This window comes from Uranotaenia lowii, chromosome 2, assembly GCF_029784155.1.
Source record: "Uranotaenia lowii strain MFRU-FL chromosome 2, ASM2978415v1, whole genome shotgun sequence".
In the NCBI taxonomy this organism is placed as follows: Eukaryota; Metazoa; Arthropoda; class Insecta; order Diptera; family Culicidae; genus Uranotaenia; species Uranotaenia lowii.
Genome location: NC_073692.1, coordinates 195,775,297 through 195,798,419, shown reverse-complemented (window position 1 = coordinate 195,798,419; position 23,123 = coordinate 195,775,297). Strand labels below are relative to the sequence as shown.

The following is a 23,123-nucleotide window of genomic DNA, read 5'->3' as shown; positions in this document are numbered from 1 at the left end:
TGATTTGACCAAAATGGCAAAATTGACAAAGTTGACAAAATCATGAAAATTGACAAAATTTATAAAATTGACAAAATCGAGAAAATTGACAAAGTCGAGAAAATTTGCAAAATTGACCAAGTTGACGATGACAAAATCGACAAAATTCACTAAATTGACAAAATTGACAAAACTGACAAAACTGACAAAATTGATAAAATTGACAAAATTGACAAAATTGACAAAATTGATAGTACTGACAGAATTGACAAAATTGACTAAGACAAAATCGACTAAATTCACTATATCCACAAAATTCATAAATTGACAAGATTGATTAAACTAGCAAAATTGACAAAATTGACCAAATTGACAAAATTGACAAAATTGAAGAGATTGACAAATTGACAAAATCTTAGAAAATTGAAAAAATTGTTAAAATTGGCCAAATTGACAATCAGAAAATCGACAAAATTCACTAAATTGACAAAATTGACAAAACTGACAAAATTGACAAAACTGGCAAAATTGACAAATTTGACAAAAGTGACAAATTTGACAAAATTGACAAAATTGAAAAATTTGGCAATTGAAAAATTGGCAAACTTACATAATTAAAAATATGGCGATTTCAAAATTTTCAAAATTTTTGATTTTCAAAATTTATTCTACCGATTTTCTACGTTTCGGTATCGTATTTTACTCTAGCAATTGAAATTTTATCCAATAATTTATCTATGTATCCATTACTTGAGAGGTTGGATTATTTGAAATACATGGTCATGCATCATTTTTCAAATTGTATTCTTAATTTTTATACCCCTTCCATTTTGAAGTTACCATATGCTATAACTCCAAAAATAGTAAATTGAGTTAGATTATAATGTCATAGAAAGATATTCCAGAATCTAGTCATTCAAAAATCTCCAATTAAAAACTTCAAATTTTTATTTCCTAAATTCTTTTTGGATTTACTGCGTATGAAATTCATTAATCATAATTCATTTTGTGACATATGTACCCAAATATAATTTACAGGCTGTAAGAAAGGCTACAATCCACTGTCAAGTGTATTAAATCGGGTTTTTTTTATTATCGGCGATGGCAGAAGGACTAAAAGGTGAACACGAAACTATTGCGACACCAATGATATGCCAATTTTCTTATAATGTTAAGAATCAAACCGAAATTTTAGGTTAGTTTTGTACATATTTTTAAAATGACAAAAAAATTTCGTTTCCTAACCGACTCAGGTCAGATGGTGCACTGGGTGAAATATCGGACTATCAAGCCGAGATGAGATGTTGCAGTGAATTCGATCCTCTCTATATTTTATTTTAGAAATAGGTTGAAAATTCCATAAAATGGTGTTCTTGTTTCGCTTGAGTGTATTGGTCATGCATCTTTTAGCCTGAGACACATTCCACGCGCTTGTACCGCTCACAAGTGATTTTTACACGTTAGCGTATCAAAAAGTCTCAAACTTGTCAATAATTTTGATATTTCAAATCACACAAAACCAACGAAAAGAGGGAAAAAATTTTCATGTTTTATATAACTTTGAAAATCAATTTTATTGTTGGAAAAAGTGTGAATGTTGACATTTTTTTAGAAAATAATTAATTCAAATATATAATTAGATTTTTTTCTATATTTTTATAATGCGTTTTGATGCCAACAAATACTGCTTCATTTTGTAGAAAAAAGATTTTTGTATATCCAATGGGGTCATTTAAAAAAGCGAACAAAACCAGTCGCAAATAGTGAATTCACGTCACAAAAAAGGAAGCTTTTAATTTGTAACACAAGATCTTCTTTCAAAACAATGAGAGGATTCTGAAACACTAAATTTTATAGAAATCGGTTGGAACCCAACTGAGTTACAACAGCGCGAATGAGTGAATTCACGTCGCAAAATTTTGTTTTTAGTTAAATTTTGTAACAGCAATATGCGCTGGAAGCTGTTTTGACCCTCCAGTTGGTCGGATTTTTACAAATCGAACATAATTTAGTAGATTTTTTTGATTTGTTAAATAAAGAAGAAAAATATGGAAAAAAATTATTTTTTTTTTGGAAATCTTTAAATAAAGACTGTGAGATACAGTAATTTTAACGTTTAATTCCTCAATATGTTGCTAAAGCATGTTTCATCCAAAATCTGGACGCACTGTTTATTATACCATAGCGCTCCTAGTTGTCGGATCTGGAATGTTTTGACAATACTTTGTTCGGAAATGTTTCTTCTAACAGTGCTGAAAATTTCATAACGATTCGTTTTGTTCCAATCAAGTTACACGTAATGGAAGCCGCGAGGCGAAAATTAATTTGAGACACCCACGCCAAAAACCCGACGTGGTCTGGTTGAAAAATCTTGAAATCTGAATTTGGGCGGCTTCCTGACAAAACCACTGGTCGGGGTGATGTCCCCGCCAAGTTCGAATTTGTTTTTGCCGATAAGTTGGCAAGAAAGTGTTTGATCTGGCAAGATATTTGCAGCTGCGGACGAAAAATCCCGGTTTTTGTGAAAAACAAGACCATGGACTCCGAAATGTACAAGGAGGAGGGCCTTTAAAAACGTTTTTTTTTCGTAAATTAGATCTCACAAAGGACCAGTAAAGTTTTCGCCAGATTTGGCAAGTTGCCACTACAGCAAAGAGGTACTACAGTGGTATCGGGCAACGGGTGGATTTTGTCGAAAAGGACATCAACCCACCCAACTGCTCTCAATTCCGCCCTATCGAAAAAATTTGGGCAATTGTCAAGCAAAAGATGAAGAAAAATGATAGGACGACAAGGGATGCAACAGAGATGAGGAGATTGTGGAACAAAATGGCCGCTGAGGACAGTGCATGGCCGCTGAGGTCAGTGAATAGGGTGTCCAAACTATGATGAGTGGTTCTCGACGAAAAGTTCGAAATTTCATTAAAAAAATATCGGAATATTTTTTTTCTTATTATTCCTTTGAAGTGCAATCAAGGTTGCGAAATCTCAAGAGATTGAGATTTTTTTGAGTGAGATTTTCCCTTTTTGAATCTCAGTGTGATGCTAGGTAATCTCATCGTGAGTATCACAAACGGTTTTTGTCTTGAATGTCTACGCTTTCTCAGACTGAGAATCACGAGCAGAAAAACTACTTTTTGGAAGGCAGAGATGCCATGGAATAATATTTGTGCAAGCTCTTGAACAATGAAACAAGTTTTATAGTTCAGAAAAAGCTGAACATACCTCGACTTTTTAAAAAACTGTCAGTTATACTTGATGAATGTTAAAGGCCAGTTATACTTTTTTTAAACATTTTTATAGAGAACATACTATTAAAAGCTCAGTACAATCAGGTTGATGATAAGAATTTGTTTTTTTTATTTATGTCTTAAGCAAAGTTGCGAAATCTCGTTCAGTTAATATTTTATCGAGTGAGGTTCTTCCTTTTTGAATCTCAGTGTGAAACGTTAACGTTGATTGTGAATGATAGTTTTGATTTTAAAACATCTTTCTGAAGAATGTATTATCATGACTTGTAAGAATCTGATTATTTTATTTATGTCTAAGTTTAATGAAAGTTTTACAGAATTTTTATGAAAAATATCGCTCGTATTCAGAGCATTTAAGACATGCAAGATATGAAATTGTATTTCCTACAGTAATGTACTTTTAAATCTCATAAAAACGTTGATGCAAAGTTTTGCAATCATGGAAAAGAACCGCAAACATTGAAATGCCCAAGCTCAAAATTCTTCAAAAAACCCCCAATGGCTTAATGTGCTTGCCAGAAAAAAACATCTCAAATCTTCTGGCATTACAAGAAACTATAAAAAAATATAGCAAAATCTGAATTGCTAAATATTTGATTATTATAAATATTAACACAAAAAGTACCGCAAAGACAACTAAGCTGGGAAACACTAAAATTCAGAACTAAAATTATAAGGATCCACCGGGCCCTAATTTTACTAATTTAGTATCTTTGAGATACCGAAAGATTTTTTGTCAATTTTGCAGAAAAAAGTTTTATGATTTTATTTATAGCATTCGAGCTATGCTTTGCTTTTACTTGTAGCGACAACCTTAAAAAAAAGTTGAAATTTATAGGTAGCTATGTAGAGTTTTAATATAAATGAAGAAAATTGTTTCTTAATCTTCCAAACAAATTAAATTTAAAAATATAAAAATTAAAAAAAGATTGTTACCAACGAATAACCATTCCAATTAAAACGCATGGCATCCCGCTTATGCAACCGGCTGGAATCGACAACAAGTGAAAAGCATTTATCAACCAAATAAAAAGTAATAAAGAAATATCAAAATTTTCCCTTTCAAATGAAATCGGCGGTTTGTAGCTTCTATCCTAATGGTTAATCTTTTTATTTCAATTTAAAAAACACATTTTAATGATTTTTTATGCATTTTAACGATTTTCTTTTTCAAGAGAAGGAAAGCCGGTTTTATTTGCACCGGTTCACAGATTTTTTTCAAATATTATCTCGACTCGCGTGATGTTTGAAATTCCCTGTGGGAAATTTCTGAAGTAGAAAACATGATCGTTGCTCCAAAAAGTAGGATATGATTTATACCAGCCTATCTAATGTCCGATAAATTCACTTATTCTATTGAGAGCGTTTCCAGAAGATTTATAGAATTCTTAATAGAAAAAAGAATATGACAGAAATAATAATGTGCCATTGAATATTAAGATTGATCAAATATTATTGTACTACCATTTGGAGTAATTGTAAAATTGCTTCTTTTGTTAAGCGGCCTTACTTCTAATTTTTTGATCATTATCTTATGAGCTTTTAGACACATGCATCAGAGATAAATTGTTCTTTAATTATCATAGCTGGATTTTTTTTAACGATTTTTGAGTACGTTTAAAAATGCCCTTCAAAAGAAATTCGTGGAACCCTTGGAAAAAACACTGTTCAATTTTATTAAAAATGGCTAGTTTAGACTGTTAATTGATCATTCACAGCCTAGTACATCATTTTGAAGTAGTTTTTGTGAAATCGGGAATGTTAAGATTGGTTTCGAAAATTGGTTTTCTCTACGGTTGTTCCGGATCTTTTTCAGTCTCTAAGTGACTATTACTGTAAAAAATTCGGCAGAAAATTGCACTACCAATGAGTAGTTTGGAACAGAGAAGGGATGTCAAGGACCAAGTACGTTTAAAAAAAGATCGTTTGAATAGAGATTTAAATAAAAGTTGAAACAAAGGACAGCTTATCACTGACATCACGGCTTCTATTTTTTTATTTAGTTGATATAAAAAAGTAGGTTTTAATTCTGAATATATTGATGAATTTGTTAGAATACATGATCTTTATTAATATTTCCAAATTTAGATATCCTTCACTCGTACACAACATGCTCTGAAGAAAGGACCGCATGAAATTTGATGACTGTGATCATATTACAGTTCAACATATGTTTTTTTTTGTATGGCAATAGCCAAGAAAATACAAAAAAACCTAAAAAAATCTGAGTTTTCACCTTTTTTTGTAAAATTCAGCCCTTGAGAGTTAAAACAAATATCGATTTTTCTATTAATGTATTCTATGCTTAGCTAACTAAGCATATTTAACTGATTTCAAATAGCCAGAAAATCGATTAGAAATGTTCGATTATGTTATTGCTTTTATTTTTGAAAACCAACAAAACGTCAACGACTGAATTTTATTTTTTTTTATTTAAGTCGTCTTGACTATGAAATTATGTTATAAATTGTTTAGTACCAAAGCGCCGTATTTGCAAATAATATTATAAAATTAAAGTGTTGTTCTCAACATTTTTAAGGTAGTGTGTTGTGTACATATACACTTTTTAAAACATAGGTACCACGAGCTTTAACACTTTCGTTTAAAAAAAGTTTCAATAAACTCCAATCATTAAAGCGCTCTTATTTTCTTTATATCAAAGCGTTTGGAGTCGTTCAACTTGGCGTGTCGCTAGTGTGAAAAGCTAATCACATTATATGATACATTCAAATATTCCATAGATTCGTTACAAATTTAACTATCGTCAAAAAATAGTAGGGGAAAAAGTGGGGAATATAGCTGAAGATTTCTCTAATGGGATTCTGGATTTCTGATTTTTTTCTAGATGTGATGCTCAGTGAATTTCGTTTGACATCGAAAGCTTTGAGCATCACAACGAAATTCATTGTGCTGCTTAATTGATACTCATCACGGTGAGTATCAATTTCAAATGATTATCTGAAATCTTGCAACTCTGAGTGCAATAAAACCCTACATTTTGATTACAAAACATTTTTGTTTCGTTTACATAGCTCCGAAATAGACCCGTTTTAAAGCGTCCAGATATTGCATGATCCATGCTTTATTACATTATATATTTGATGCCAGTAAAAATAAAGAAAAAGTTAGGAAAAGATACTGAAAATTTATGATTCTACAAGTCAGAAAAACAAAATATCACTTTTAAATGTGTACAAAAAATTTGAAGGCTCTAAAGAATTTTTTAGAATAACTTGAAATTTCGTGACGTGAATTCTTTGAAATCAGGGAACTGGTGAAAAAAAAATCAGGCTACGTTAAAGTTACGGAAATTTCTCAGAAGTGATGCCCTATTTTTAGTCATCGCTCCACATTTTCACTCTATATGAGTTATGTGAGCCTACTTTGTTGAATAATTCTTCTAAATTAAAGCAATCGAAAGAATCCCTTTAATTCCTTTTTTGAATAAAAATTGAAGGGAATCTTTCGATTGCTTTGACTCAGCCACATTTTCAGTTTGATTCAGTTTGATGAGAATTAATCAATCACCTAATCCAGTTCCTTACTACCCATTTTTCAACATATTCGCAATATCAGGCATGTTTTAAAAAAAATCAGGGAAATTCAATGGCTTATCAAGTTGTCAGGCTAAGCCTCGAAAAATCAGGCAAATCCTGAAAAATCAGGCACATTGGCATCTCTGCCCTAACGCGTTAAACTCCTATCAAAAAAGAAAAAAAAAGTTACGTGAATGCAGTACACTACCCCAAGGTTATTAGATCACAAGGTTCTTTGACTTTGTCGGTAAGTAGGCGAGGTGAGCGTGGTGAAGTTCAGTGAGTTTGTTTGTAAACATCGGCAAATTTGTTCGTTCTCAGGGCTTTGTTGGTAAACAAACTCCACGTACTCCATAGTAGTCAAATCAAAATGGCTTAATCGAGAGTTTCTCATATCGTTACACCTCCTATGTATACACACCTTGCACTACCCTGTTTTGTTTTAACTGAGTGAATTCACGTTACAACATTAAAGAGGTATAACTTTGTTAATTGCTGTTAAATCGCAAAGCTATGAACATCAAATTGTGTGTGATTGTTTTCTCTACAACTAATTTCAAGACACCAATATCCTATTTCCACAGAGAGAACAGGAAATCGAAGTGATACGTGCTGAAGTCAGCTTCAAGCTTGAATTCACGTCACAAAAGTAATCGATCACAAAACAAACAACTTAAAATTTGTAATAACCAAATTATATTCATTTTATAGGAAATTCAATTTGCGACCGTTTGATACTATTTTTTTCATGTTCAAGCTTACTGCCAGTATGATAACAATTCCGAAAAGTCCGGAAAAGCGATTTCACGTCACGGTGGAATGTGTACTGGAAGCTCGATACTTTAATCCATTAGTGCTTGCTTTTCCAATCATATCATCTTTGGTGCAGTCCACTTTTCAGCGCATTTTCGGCACAGAGATTTGCTATATAGACATTGGATTTTTGCAACCTCTTTTATGGGTGTGGAGGTAAATCGAATTAATAATCGATTTTTGAAAATACATAACGCATTTTAAACTAGAAAAACAATAATCATATCATGAGCTCACATTATCCAAATTTCAAGGACCGACGAGTGATTCAGCATGAAATTCGATACGCCAGCCAGCCACTCCGCCAGCGATTGGCAATAAAAATTATCCAAATTTGTGAGGACACTTTCCAATCGACGGTCGTTTTAGGACCCGCGCCTCGATTCGATCCGCGGAGGTTAAGAGACATCGAGCTAGATTTTATGACACTAGACCAGGATTTATAGCACCCGACCTGGCAGCCTCAACTTTTGTTTTGGAATGCAGCAACAGTCGCTAAAAAGGGGAAGTCCGGATTATCGCCTCTAGATCGAACAACAACAACATGCGTCTTGAATCAGAGAGCTGATCATTAATGAGCTTTCAGCGCCACCCATCAAGAATAGCGCTTAGGCCTAAGTACGCATGGAGGGCTGCTGCTGGGAGGCCCCAAGAATCGCACAAGATGTGACTCGATCGGTCGCGCTTCGAGATCCGATCGAGCCAAGGGGGCTGAAGTGATGTCGTTTGGGGAAGTGCGCTGTGCAGCAGGTGTTCGAGAATATGTTCAGGGGAGCCCTCAAATCGGGGCAGATTTTTGTGGCTTCGCTGCTGCCGGATGCCCCCCGGTGATCTAGGCGTGGTATGTGAGCAATTTAAAGGGGGTATAACAATAATCATTGTGGAGCAGCGCGAAGCGTTTAGCGGTGTGTGATTTTTTTTTTGGTCTTTAGCTTACCCCCCTCATTTGCCGGGCAAAGGTTTTGTGCGGAACATGTCTACATACATTGGTCTGATTGAACGCCCTAGGTCGTGTGGCTAAAGTCAAAGTTTGAAGCATTTCACCGAAAAATTAGCTCTCGGATGTGCGGATCTGAATGGGTGCGGATTTTCTGCTGCTCCGGGGTTAAGATATAGCACATGGTGCCTATCTATAATCCAGGTTGAGATTGGTTTTGATGGTATATATACTGAAATTCTCGGCCATTCTAGCCACAGTTCAGCGGTGTCTTTCCTGAAGAAGTAAAGTGTACCTATTCCGTTTCGTGTTCGCGGTTCTAACAAAAGAGGAATATCAATCAAAATGGTTTTCAAAGTGAGTGATAAGAATATTTGGGCAAGGGACTGTTGGATTATCTTACACGTGGGAAAAAGCGAGTGTTATCTACTGGAATCGTTTATCTGACTCCAAATGTTATGAAAAACAAGTCAACTATCGGTGTTTTATGATAATCAAATCTGAAAATGATTAACGGTTGTTTTGTGAATAAATAGATTCAATAAAGCACAAGCAATCAGTACTACATGCAAAAGTTATGTTAACGGATAAATGGCTGATGGACATGAGAAGAGCAGTGTTGTGCCACTGTTAGAAAAACTGATTACCGAGAAATTGAACAAACTATCTTCTAATTTACATTTTAATTTGGTCTTGGATCTCTCATTTTGTTGAGATAGAAACCCCATTAGTTTCAATGTTTGAAAATTTAAAGATAATCGCAAGACTATGTCAAATATAAATAAAAGAAATTTTTAAGTTCAAAGCATTAACTTAACTTAAAATAATGTGTACAAAAAAACAAAGTTTGATTTTGATTTCAAGTCAAACCCAATCCACCAACACTCAAGATTGTGGTGATTATTTAGTTTTATTATTGCGCATATGACGAGAAGTCAAAGAATGTTTAATGGTTTTATTAGGCAAAATACCATATCATCATCTTTTGTAGCGAAATTTGTTTTATTTGAATTAAAGTTTTTTTGTTGCATTTCTGATGCATTTAAATCATGGCTGGCCAAGTTTTTTTACGTAAATTGCCTTGTTTTAAAGTTAGCGGACAGCAGAAACTGAATTTCTTTATGAATAATCAGCATCTTGGATGAGAGCTGTGGGCTCTTTATGTACATTTAAGAAAAAAAGCATATATCTTAGGGTTCTTAGGGTTCAAAAGCCACTTTCAATGTCCCCCGAATTCCCCACAGGCGGATCCATGATACGAAATTTTCATAAGGAAATTTAGTTTATGCTTTCCGCTAGCTTCAAAATAAATCTATTAATCTAAAGCATAGGTCGGCAACCTGCGGCTCGCGAGCCGCATGCGGCTCTTGAGCTCACTGCGCAAATATTATGAATATATCTTTGAATAAAATATTTCAAAAATCGTGCTAAACCGATAATTGAGTCTTATGACCTGGCATACGGATTATCATAGATCAAAAAGAAAATTTTAAAATAGCATCCGCCGTAAGAACAAACGGAAACGACTAAATTGCAAAATACGATATTTTTTAAACCTATCTTTATAATATTTTGCTCTTCACTGTTTATGAAGCATCCGAATTATTTCAGGATTAACCGTAAATGCAAATCATAACTGCTGTTTTTAAACAACAAAAAGTAGTACTTTGATTGCCTCTTTTTTTTACTAAACAGCGTAACCCTGATCATTTTTTCAAAGCAGTCTCAATCACTTTTTTCTCTCTATGAACAATTTTCAGTTGAAATTTCCAAAATCGTATTGGAATTAATTAACCATTTTGAAAAATATTTTAAACTTTGCCGCGTAACATCATAAAAACATTGGAAAAACCAACCCAATCCAATCCTATTCATTTGAATTGAAAACTATTATTTTAATGTATCTGAATATAAAAATCCTCATAAATATTCCGACTGCCCGGTTGCAGCTGGGTTTGCCAGGATTTTCAAAAAAAAACTTGGGTAATGCCCAGGCCGACACGGTTGCACGGAGAAAAAAGACAAATTTTCAAATTAGATTTAAACGCCGCGTACCTCAGTAAAAATCAATTTTCGTGTGTTTACTTTCCAGCTGTTCTCTTGCCATTTTATTGAAAATATCTAAATTTTGGCTAGATTTTCCAGGATTTTACCTGGTTTTAGTTGAAAATTTAGAAACTCAATGCTCAGATTTGTCCGGCCTGGATACGTAGAGAACATTTTTTGAAAGCCTGCTCAATAAATAACGGGTTGGAAAAAGTTAAAAGATACATGAAATTCAAATACAAAATTCCAAAACTATTAAGAGTTGCAAGCCAAAGTTTGTCAGCTTTTCAAACTCGAATCAGCATCGAAAATGAATGAAAATTTCAATTCTGAAAATCTGTTAGAAAACTTGATCACAGGCTATATACTTGTAATCAATAAGTAAATTGACCATGACACCCAAAATTTTTGATTAAGAGTTTATTACCGTTGATTTATTTTTATTATTTTTGTTTGGAAACTTTTAAAGTATCCTTGAAGTGATCTTTCCAGTTAAAATTTACTGTTTCTTTCTTAATTGTCACGAATTTTCAACAAAGGCAAAAAAAATCACATTATTATAGATTTATATTGATCGAACCACAGATTTTTTTTTCCAGTAATCTAAGATTTAGCAAGCATTGATGAATAATCTACAATGTATAAAATTCCATTCTTCATTCTAATTGGACGCACAATACTGATAACACACGGTGCATAAAATTCTTTAAACATGTTAGCTTTATGTCATAAACTTTTTAAATTCTAAATTTGGAATGACAATGAAACCAGTTATCAGGAGCCTTATTTTTTAGGATTAAAATTTAAGGCTACATTTATTTCAGTTGAATTTCACCTGATACTACTCATACTACTTGGAGAAGATTACCTAAATCGGGGGAAATGTCAAGAAATAGCTTTATAATTTTAAGAAAACTATTTTGTTATTTTAAAAGCTTTTCTCTGTCCAAATATTTATGAATATTCTGCTTAAGCTTAATGTGTTGAACTCTTTCACTTGAACATCATGCAATATATTCATTTAAGCTTGATATGGATTTAAAATTTTCTTGACGCGATATTCGCCAACGCATTCTAATTGATATAAAATCAAACCATGTTAGGAGAGGTGACGATCCAGAAGAGAATCCATGTACTTAATGGTTATCAGAAACAGATTAAAAAAAAATATCCAAGAGTAAGAAAAAAAAAGATTTTTGAGTTATGTTCGTCAATCTTATTTTTATTGATCATTCATACATTATGTTTTTTTTAAATTAAAAACAAAAACAATAAATCTTCAATGTGGCTCTTTCAAACTCTGAAATTTAGAAAATTTGAAGTTTTTGGCTCTTCCGGCTCAAAAGGTTGCCGACCACTGATCTAAAGCAAAGATTAATACAAATTGATAAGTATAAGAGAGTCCTACCTAGGATTTCCGGACTAGAAATTTCCGGGAATAAAACAACAGCAACTCTTGAATCCCGAAACGCTTAAAAATCCCGGGAATTTCCGAAGCTAATAAAAAGTGCTAAATTACTAAACATTTACACGATCTGAATTGAAAATATGGAGCAGATTGAGCATGAAAAATGATAGTGCTACCTTGAAGTATGGCCTAGACTGAAACTTTTTTTTTTTTATAAAAACTGGTTGATTCATTGAATTTAATAAAAATGTATTGTCGTTCGACAACTTAGTGAAAAACGATAAAGAATTCATAAAACCAAACAATGCCAATAAAGAAATGCTCGCTACAAAAAGAATTTTAATCTTATATTTTGCAACACTCATGATGTTGTACTTCTGTTTTGCAAATTTTTTACTGTTGACCGTAGCAAAACCATCGGTAAAAAAATGACAAATTTTGAAACAAAAGGATAGTTAACTGAAATTTACGAGATATGATGAATAACTTGAAGTTTAGCTAACCAACGTCTAACGTAAGGGTGCCAGAATTTTTTCAGTACAAACCGGGAAATTTTTTTATAAAAACCTGGCAAAATCCGGGCATTTCATTTCTAAATTGACGACCGAAAATCCGGGCAATATCCGGGCAAATTGTCGCAACGCCCAGAAATTACTCAACAAATATCAATTTAGAAAAAAGAAAAGAAATAATTTTTGCATCAAAATTTATAAACAGATTCTTAATCGTATTTTAGGCTTCGAAAAAACCTTTTATGATTAGTTTTGCATAACCTGCTCTAAAAATATTGTTTTGATGGCTGAAAAAAAATTTCTACAACACAATTTATTTTGATTTTGTATGATTTGCCAAATAAAACTATAAAATCCGGGCAACCGGGCCGGGCTGGACTGTTCCCAAATTTTGTATCAAATATCCGGACAAACCCGGAGAAATCCGGGTAATCTGGCAACCTTAGTCTAACGATAATGAAAAATATTTCTTAATTACTTCAAATTATTGCTGCAAGAATAAGACAAGTTTTTCAGATAAAGGAATTAGTTTTTGGGAAATTTCTAAATGAATTTTTGAGGCTTTAAACAAGTTTGAAATGATTTGCAATACTTCAACCTTTAAAATTAAAATAAAAACATATAGATAAGGTTCCGTATGCAGTAGAGTGTTAAAATCTTAATTTTCAATTTTTGCCGGGATCCCAAAAATTTCCAGAAAAAGGATTGTCAGATTTTTCGGTTTTCAGGAACGCTTAAATGGCCAGGAAATGGATGGATACTTTAATAAGTATCATTTTCAGTTCATTGCGTTTTCGATCATTTCTTCATACCAAAAACATAAAAATATGGAGATAATATTCCAATATCTGATATTTCCGAATATATGTAGAGTGGTTTTAAATCTTGAGAGTAAAAATATAACATTATTCTGTTTTGAGGAAAATTGTGTTGTGGTCTTGAGAAAAAAAAACGCTTAGTTCACGTAGCATTCAAAAGCTTACTCAGCTCTTCAAATGACGCCTGTAGAAAGTTTCCTGGCTATTTAAAATAATGTATTCTTACGATTCTTCCTTTATCAATTAAGCTTAATATTAATTCCAAGGATTTGATGTTTTTATTTTTTAATGCTTTTTTCGTTCATAAATTATTCTATAATTCTTTTTTCGTTTATGTTATTTTTCATGTTTTTTAAATGATGGATCAACTTACAAACAATTATCACAAAAAATTTGACACCTCCACAATATGTCAGACCTAAGATATAGGAATTCTATGAAAATCCGACTTTTTAAACTGAATCAAAGAAATCGAAAGATTCACTTTAATACAACCAAGGTATACAAAAAAGTTCAGATACTGGTATTTCGATAGCAGCTTACGAAAACGTTCACTGAAGAAGATAGTGAGTTGCCAACGAAATACCGGTATCTGAACATTTCTTATACCGTGGTTTATTTGAAGGGAATCTCATTGCTTTGATTCAGTAGAATTATTTAACCAAGTAGGCTCACAACACATATTAGACGTTTACCACTTAAACTGCCATGTTTCAGCCCATTTCTCAAATACTAAACTATCATGTTTTAGATTGATGAGATAAAAAATGATGAAATAGTGAAGAGTGTTTTGAAACTCTGAAGTGATTCTTTATTATGATTATGATAACGTGGTTGATTTATAAAGAAATCTTGAACTTCTAGAATAATAACTCTAAAATTATTTATATTGTAGAAATTCTGTTTTTAGTTGAAATTACATTATCTCTAACACGAAGGCAAAATCACAAGTTGCTTATTCATTTCCAATGTAAGCAGAATCTCACGTACGGATTTTACAAAGTAAGTCAGATAGCACTACAAAACACTAAAATCAAAAATTAATCACAAAATGTTGTAACAGACACAAATGACAGCTTTATCCAATCAGCCGAATCAAACCTGACAAGAAATACGACACATTTTAGGTAAGAATCAGTAAATTTTGTGATGACGATTCTATATGGATTGAAACATTAGAACGTTAAAATTTTTAAAAGACTGAAAGCCGAAAAAATCACCTTAAATTCAAATAACAGTCTTTAAAAAAATCGTTAAAATCTCGAAAATTTCCTTTGAATTGATAATCGAGGAAAAGTACACGAAAAATAGAATCACCGATAATTGAGGCATCTTAGAATCGGTTCTACGTAGAATCGAGTCAGCCCCGTACTTGAGTTTTTTTTTGGGTCTGAAAATAAATCCTTAAAAGTTATTTTTATCGATGAAAAGTTTGATTCTCAGATGATTTTCTATCCTATGTTCCTAAATTTTGATAATCTTTTACTAATTTGACCAGGTTTGTATAAAAAAAATTGAATTGGAAAAGCCTGCTTTTGCCAGGTTGTTTGAAAAAAAAAATCTGAAACTTTTCATTAAAACAGGAAAGTATTTTGCTAACTTGGAGAAGTTTTTGTTGATCATAAAATAACTTGTTTTTAAAATTTCGGGTAATATTAAAAGAACACAATAAAAAGTAAATAGCATTAAGGCAGTTGAATATTATAACACGGTGGAAAATTCACATTGATTAAAACTGTTGTTTGTTTTAAAAGCGTGCTAAGAAAAACTCCACAATTTACTTTTGAATACAGTGTACCATTTCAATTAAATTCATGGGAAAAAGGAAGAACTGAATAAATATTTGATTTAGATTCATTCACAAAATTTAGGAATTTTGATTAAAAATTTAACAGTTTTCTTTGACGTAAAGTTTTTTGCCTCTATTTCATGACGTCAAGAGTCTGTGAGGGATTTTGTGAACCTGATTAAAGTGTTTCATTATGAAGTTATGTCATTACATTTTCAAAAATCAGAGCCAAATGTCAAAATTTAATAAAAATCTAGCTTTTCCCTTGGCATATTGAATAATTTTTTTTAATTTGCGAAATTTGTCAGATTCTCCGTCATTTGCAGTCATTTGTTATCATTTGTTACTTGTTTCATCAATTCATTTTTAAGGTTCCTTATGATGCTATGGAGGGAAAGTTGGTTTATCTTCTTCTTTTGCCTTTAGTATCGTCAATATCGTATTCTTAATAGGGTATTCTGTGTTAATAAATTTGTAAGGAATTAAAAATGTTCATAGCCTTTTTTTAAGATTAGTCGTCATTAGAGGGAGCATGTGAAGTAGAGTGATAATATTGGAACATTTACCGATCATCTGTAACTTAATCCAGATCGTATGAATTACTTTGCAATGATCGTTTCAATTGAAATACAGATTTTTTATCAATAATTTCAACAACAAAAAGACAGGTATCTATATAAATTCGATACTATTATTTAGATTTCATCTCTTGAAAACAAGTAAGCAGAATATTATAAGTTTATCAATCTGGGTTTTTTTTTCTAATAATTTTCTTCCAATGATTTTTGGCTCAACCAGATGGTATTCTATTATTTTATAGGAGGTCTTGTGCAGAGACTAAATAAAGCACGACACATCTGATCAATTAAAACGTCATGTTCCTCAACAATGGAAGCATAAAAACGCCATAATAATTGGAAGATCAGAATTGAAATCAATGCTGTTTTGATGTTTTGTGTATTTTTTTCCTCCATATAAATCTAGGTATATGAAAAAGTCGACTCATTATTATTGATAATCTTAGATACACGTATAGATCCCTGATTCATTTCGTATTAACTGCTGCTATTTAAATTACCACGAACCCCTTGACAAGATTTATTTATCAATATCTTTCCACAGTTCGTTGCTGTTTTCGCCTTGCTGACCGTGGCTGCTGCTGAGCTCTACAACCCGAATCAATACCATCATCAGCAGTATCAACAACAGTACCAGCATCAGCCTCAGCCTCAGCTGCAGTATCAGCAGCAGCACTATCAGCCCCAATACCACCAACCTCAATACCATCAGCCTCAGTACCACGCTCAGCCAGCCCTGGTCAAAACTGTTCAGCCAGCCATCGTCAAGACCGTGCAGCCCGCTTTGGTCAAGACCATCCAGCCAACCCTGGTCAAGACCGTGAAGCACGTCGAATACGCCGATACCCCAGCTGAGTACCAGTTCGCTTACGATGTCCATGATCATCACACCGGAGATGTCAAGAGTCAGCAGGAAGAACGTCACGGAGACAACGTCAAGGGAGTCTACACGTTGATCGATGCCGATGGTTTCCGTCGTATTGTCGAATACACCGCCGATGAGCACAACGGATTCAATGCCGTGGTCCGCCGTGAACCCATTGAAGGACACAAGATCGTCAAGGCCGTTGCACCAATCGCCAAAGTGATTGCTCCAGTTGCCCCAGTCGCTTATGCTGCTGCTCCAGCCGTGACCAAGTACATTGCCCCAGCTGCTCCAGCTCACTACTACCAGCAAGCTCCAACCAAGGTTTACACCGCCCCAATTGCCAAGGTTGCCGTTCCAGCTGTCACCAAGGTTGCCCTCCCGGTCGCTAAGGTTGCCTATGCCCCACAGCACGATACCATCAACCACGTTCAGTTCAGCGGACACTCTGCTAACTACAACTACTAGGAAGCGAAGGTACTCTCACACGCAACCAAACTTTGGACCTCGGACCTCGAATAGTTGATTGACCTCGAACTTTGGCATTCGTCAAAGTGCGAAGTGTTATCTAGTTGTAAATATGTACAAATACTAATAAGTGATATATTAACCGGAAAATAAAACCGTAGTCAATTGAATATCTAAAAGTTTAATTCAAATAGTCAATTAAGGCGGAACAAATTTCAAATCCTTCTTATGTCACTCGGAGCTGGAAGATCGCGAGGGAGGGGGGGTATTTTAAAAAAATAATGCGAAGAAAAATAAATTGGAATAAATTTCACGAAAGTTTGTATGCAACAAAATTGCATACTATTTAATTGCACAAAACCTATAAATCAAGTAATTTTAAATCGAAAAATCAATTAAATCTAGAATAAAAAAGATTAAATATTTTCCTCATTCCAAAATTTGTTTTTTGGTCTTGTAATCTCTCGGGTATTTGAATTTTTTTCGAATTTTATAATTTTTTTTCGAATGGTGACAAAAGAAGAAATTGATATTTATTCCAGCCTTATTGAAAACATTTTATCTAAATATGCTACCCAATTGTACTACAGTGTGACCACTGTAACAGCCTCTTTTTCCCTGCTTTAGTGGGTATTACCCAATCCACAATGTTTTTCCAAGTTATAATCATTAAATGATACAGGCGAAATTATGGCTCAATCGAATAATCCTTGGTCGAGCTTCAAGGACCATATTTATTTTTTTTTTTTAATGTAACAAAGGCCACCAAGGCTGGTTAATCGTGGATAATGTATGGAGTACAGGGCCCCATAATAGTCTATAACTTATTACCTTTAATCAGGGCCGTAGGAAGAACCGACTCATGGGGGGGGTTTTGGGGACTAATTTTTTTTCTATGATTTTTCGTCTAACAACACACGAATAAAAAAATTTAAAAACATATTATGTTTGTAACTATATGATTATTCATTTTTAAGTACTCATTGATAGTTTTCGTATGAAATTGTAACTTTATAGAAGACAAGAATGCCACAAGGGTGGTAAAGTGTCATCAATAAAACCTTAAAAAAGTAACTTAAGAAAAGTGGTCCTTAGCCTAAAGGGTGAGCTAAATGTTTTTTTATGAAACCTCTAGAAACAATATATGAAATTTGCTTTCATCGACGGTTAAAATTTTTGAATTTGTTTAATAGTCTGGTAGATCAAAGTTATTTGGTTTGAGCATAAGATAAGTTCTTTTAAGAGTAGCCTTCAATTTCTTAAAAAAAAACTTATTCTTTACTCAAATCAAACAAGCCCAATCTTCTAAACTCTTTTGCAAATTCCAAGATTCTATCTTTTGATGAAAATAAATAAAATTTTCCAAAAAAAACAGTAAGAGATAAAAAAATTTCGAATCAAATTTGCTTGATGCAAACTTGAACTAAATTTATGATTTTAGTTTGAAATTTGGCTTTAAAAAGCTGCAATATTAATAATGTTAAACAATACACCGAAAAACTAAAAAAATGTGCAGATTTTTTAGGTGAAGATCAGGTACATGTTTCTTAACCAGGAAATATTTTTAATAAAGAATCAGTATCATACTAAAAATCTTGCTGATGATTTGTTTTTATTTAATTTGGGATATTTTGCATCAACTAGAACTAAGAAAGTTAACTTCAATTCTATTTTATATTTGTGATTTTCAGCTGAATTGTGTGTACTTATTCTGATTAAAAACTTTGATATTTGGAAATTGAATTGACAATCAAATTTTTAAGTTTATGTTCTCTTGAATCTCTCAAGTCTCAACAATTTTATGTTGACTGAAAAACTCATTCACAAGCTAAAACTTTTTCTGAGTTTTAAATCTGAATTCTTAACCTGAATTCAAAAATTGAACAGGAAAATAAGTAGAAATACAATTTTGGTTATAGGATTATGGAACCAGAACCTATAATTTAAATTATAATATTCAGACCTAAATTTCTATGATAAGGTTGCCAAATTGCCCGGTTTTAACCGGATTGGCCCGGATGTTTAATATAAAATTTGGGAAAAGTCTGGTCCGACCCGTTTGCCCATATTTAATTGGAAATCCCGGATTTTGCCCGGGGTTGTTCTCATTCTTATTGTCAAATTAAATTTGTGTTGTAATTTATTTTTATTTATGCGTCCAAAATTTTTGCAGCAATTTTTCAGAAAATTATCATGAAAGGTTTTTTAAGTTTTTTTTTCTAGATTTTTGATGAGCAATTTCCAGGTTTTGACCAAAGCAGCCAGGTTTTGCCTGGATTTGATTGACAATTTCGAAATCAAATACCCGGATTTTGTCAGGTTTTTATATAAAACATCCCAGATACGTGCCGTAAAAACATCTGACAACCTTATTCTATGAACAAGTGAGACAATTTTAAAAAAACTGTAACAGAATTTTGAACTTGAAATGGATTTTTGAGGTTTTTGAATTAGTTTTAAGTTCAGATAGTTACTCTTGAATACCTTTGCTCTATTAATTATCATAAATTTATTATGAATTTAAAATTTTGAGTGTAGAGTAGAAAACCTCGCTTCCTTTTTTGGACCCTCATGGGGGGGGTTTAACCCCCAAAACCCCCCCCGTTCCTACGGCCATGCCTTTAATCCATAACTCCGAATCACAACCTCCCGGCTGGGATGCAAGAAATCTTAGTGGAGAATACTAACTGAGATGGGGGAGGGGGGGGGGGGTCTCTGATGGCGTCTAGTCCCCAGGATAGGGCGGCGTGCAAAACCAACCGAGCAGCTGAGTACAAGCATCTTCATTGCGGGATAAGGACCTAAACTGCTCCTCAATGCGACCTTGTTACGGAAACAGAAAGAAGAGTTAATCGACTGATGCTTTGGCACTGACTTCTGGTATACAAACACAGAGTAGAATTAAAACTTGGAATTTTTCCCTTGCCCAGCACGGTAAGCTAGCTCAACTTGCTAGAAAAGCTAGTAGCCTCAAGCTAGCGATATTTGGGACTGAGCGAAGTCATTTGGCCTAACCCTGATGAACACGAGACACAGTCGGGGCAAGTCCTGCTTCACTCTGACCTATGAGAAAATGCACTTCTCGGAAAAGATGGGTAGAGGTGAAAACGGCATAGGGGAAAGTGCTCCAAGGACACCTTTGATGTAATATTTCGACTTTTAAAAATTAGATGCAGAGAAGCCCAAAACGAAAATTTGGGTAATTTCTGTTTTTTATTCAGATGAGCATCAAAAGTACAACAAATTTAAGCTTTTGTGAAGAATATATAATGATTAGTAAGCGGAATGAGTAAGTGTTTTCGTATGCTCCCATCATGTTGGAAAAATGCCCTTTTCAAAAACAAAAAAAAAGTTAATTATAATAAATTTTTGATTTTTCTGAGATGTAATCAATTTTTCCTTGTGATCTACTAATTCGGCAACCCTAATTTTTGTTTTATTCTATAAAGTTAATTGATGTCTGCTCATATGTTTATAGTTTAATACACCTATTTGAGGGAATAGCTTAGCTTAGCTTGATTGACTACTGATTAGACTGAGTCGATTTGGGGTCATTTTTTAATTTCTCAAACCCTGGGGTCTAAAATCTCCGTTTTGGTTCAAAACTTATCCATGATTTTTTTTTTGTAGAGAAATGAATCCAACTTAGATGAAATTTCAGGGACTAGATAAGGGAAAATTGATGTTGAAAAAAATGCGAAAAAAATTCGCCTTGTCTCCCGGTGAGACTTGAACCCACATCTTGCGCTTCTCCGGGGCCCATGTATTAACATTCTACTACAGGAGACCAACCTGGCGTATGAATATTATACTGGTTGAGTGTCGATGTCTATCGGAATGAAGGGAATAGTTCTCCCATGTGATCATAATCATTTTTCTTGGTCTATTTCTATTCCCATCTTTTCATCTTACGGTTTTCCCTTATCTAGTCCCTGAAATATCATCTAAGTTGGATTCATTTCTCTACAAAAAAAGTTTCGCTGACTGAATGTTTGAGTCAAGACCCATCTTTGGGTCACAGTTTAAAAATACTTATCCATGATTTTTGCAGAATTTTCAAATAACGTTCACATGAGTAAGTTTTGACTTTTAAATTTGTATGGGAGAATTGAATAATTTGTACTGAAAAATCAACATTACGCTTTTGGTTTTTGAGCCAATTTATAAATTTTCATAAGGAAATTTTCCGCTGAACAACTTTAAAACATTAACTTTGTATCATATAAGGCGAAAAAGTAATTAGGTATTTAACAGGTGTTTAACAGGGATATGTTTGTTGATAAACAACAAATTCAATTGACTTCACTGCTGGGTGCCTAGCGAGGTATTGCATGACTATTTATCATGCATGTAAATTAAATTTGAAGTGTGAAGTGTTCTGTCAGACTGAGGAAAACTCCAATGATCAATGAGGCGGCAAAATTTGAGGAAATATGATCGATTGATGTAGTTACGTTTATGAGCAACCTCCGATCCTTTGAATAAGATCTGATGAATTTGAAGGATTCAAAGTAAGCAGAATGAAAGCCATAGCCAAGAAATTAATCTAACCCTGCAAAGCTGTTCAGAAAATATCCGTTTCAGGGGAAATCTATGATTTGTGGAAGTCCGATAAAACAATTGATCCCTAAACGGGATTTTCCATTAGAAAAAAAATCTTACTTATGAAAAGACTTCCAGCATTGGCTTTGCTTCGCTGAATCTCACACCCTAAAAATCGAATTTCTAAACTGAAAATTAAGTTTTTTTTCTCGGTAATTTGATAATCATTTTAATAGAACATACTTGGTCACTAAGAAATCTCAGTTCTTCGGTATATTGGAATGATGTCATGTTAGTGTGGTCAGTGCATGATGTAAACGGTGTTTTTTTTGGGACCTTCAAAAAGAAAATTCGTCATTTTTGAAAATTTACAACACCATAGAGGAGACTCTCCGAAGTTCAACGCACTATTCAGGTAAAAATCAATCGGAAGGTCCAGAATAACTTTTTTTTAAGATTAGCGAGTTAATTTTTAAAATTTATTTCTAGTTATTTCTAAATAATCATATTTTTCATTTCCAAGCAAAGATATAATAAAATTACTTGGCAAATGAATAATATCTTCATAAACATAATTATGACAAGGATTCCAATCAAAAAATTTTAGCAATAGTATACAAATTCTTAAGAAAACTTAGAAATTATCAATAAAAATATTATTGAATTAGCTATTTAAAATAACTGGGCACACTGATTTTTGTTCACAAAAATAGTATGGTGCATTCTCTATGATCATTTCTATTGAAAACACGTTGTGACGACTTCTGATGATCTATCTATATGAATAAATAATATTCTTGAAACATTTTTTAAAATGGAAACTTGATGTTAAATGGAAACATTCTCCAAGGAATCACATCAAAATAAATAACATCGTTCTTTCATAGTAAAACTTTTTCTTTTCTTTTCAAGCAAACACTATAAAATGCCAAAACATTCAATCATAATCTTAACAGAAAGCTTTCAAATATTTTTTTATTTAGAATCACAGCCAAATATGTTCAAAGTACAAATGCGTTTTAAGGGATAGTCAATGTAATCATGAATAATTAAATTGTTACATTGTTACAAACGCTTACGTCGATGACTGTTTGATAGTAGGTTATGAAAACGACATAGATTGCGTGTTAGCCGAATTTAACAATCAATGCCCAAACCCAATGAAATTTACGCTGGAAAAAAAAACTGAAAACTCATTGCGTTTCTTGGATCTCAAACTTTCTAGGTGTCAGGGAAAGATTGTGAAAAACCGGTACACCAAACAAGAAAACGAAAGATATGAAATGAGCATCATTAAAGTTAGAAAAATACTTCATTTAAATAATTACCCAGATTAATTTGTCAAATATATTTAAAAAAGAGGGTAGATGCAATTTACAACTCGCTAAGCAACAGCACTACGGAAAATCTAGGAAAATACGTCTCACTAACATACATTCCTGGATTGAGCGAAAAAGTTAGTAGAGTACTGAAAAATCATGACATAATTGGATAAAAAAAAAGGTTAAAAATCATAAAACGAGTCTCAAACAAAACACCAGGGCCACAGGACTAACACAACATGCCATAGAACAGAACCAT

At 33.0% G+C, this 23,123-nt stretch overlaps 1 protein-coding gene across 1 annotated transcript in view; it reads left to right on the top strand.

Annotated features, from left to right (window-relative positions):
* The first annotated feature begins 8,748 nt into the window (after positions 1 to 8,748).
* Positions 8,749 to 23,123, top strand: part of LOC129742228 (uncharacterized) — a 55,962-nt gene continuing 41,587 nt past the window's right edge. Inside the window, exons 1-2 of the mRNA XM_055734101.1 lie at positions 8,749 to 8,873; positions 16,212 to 16,998. Coding sequence (XP_055590076.1) covers positions 8,862 to 8,873; positions 16,212 to 16,998 — 799 coding nt within the window. The 5' untranslated portion in view covers positions 8,749 to 8,861. The remainder of the gene's footprint in view (positions 8,874 to 16,211; positions 16,999 to 23,123) is intronic.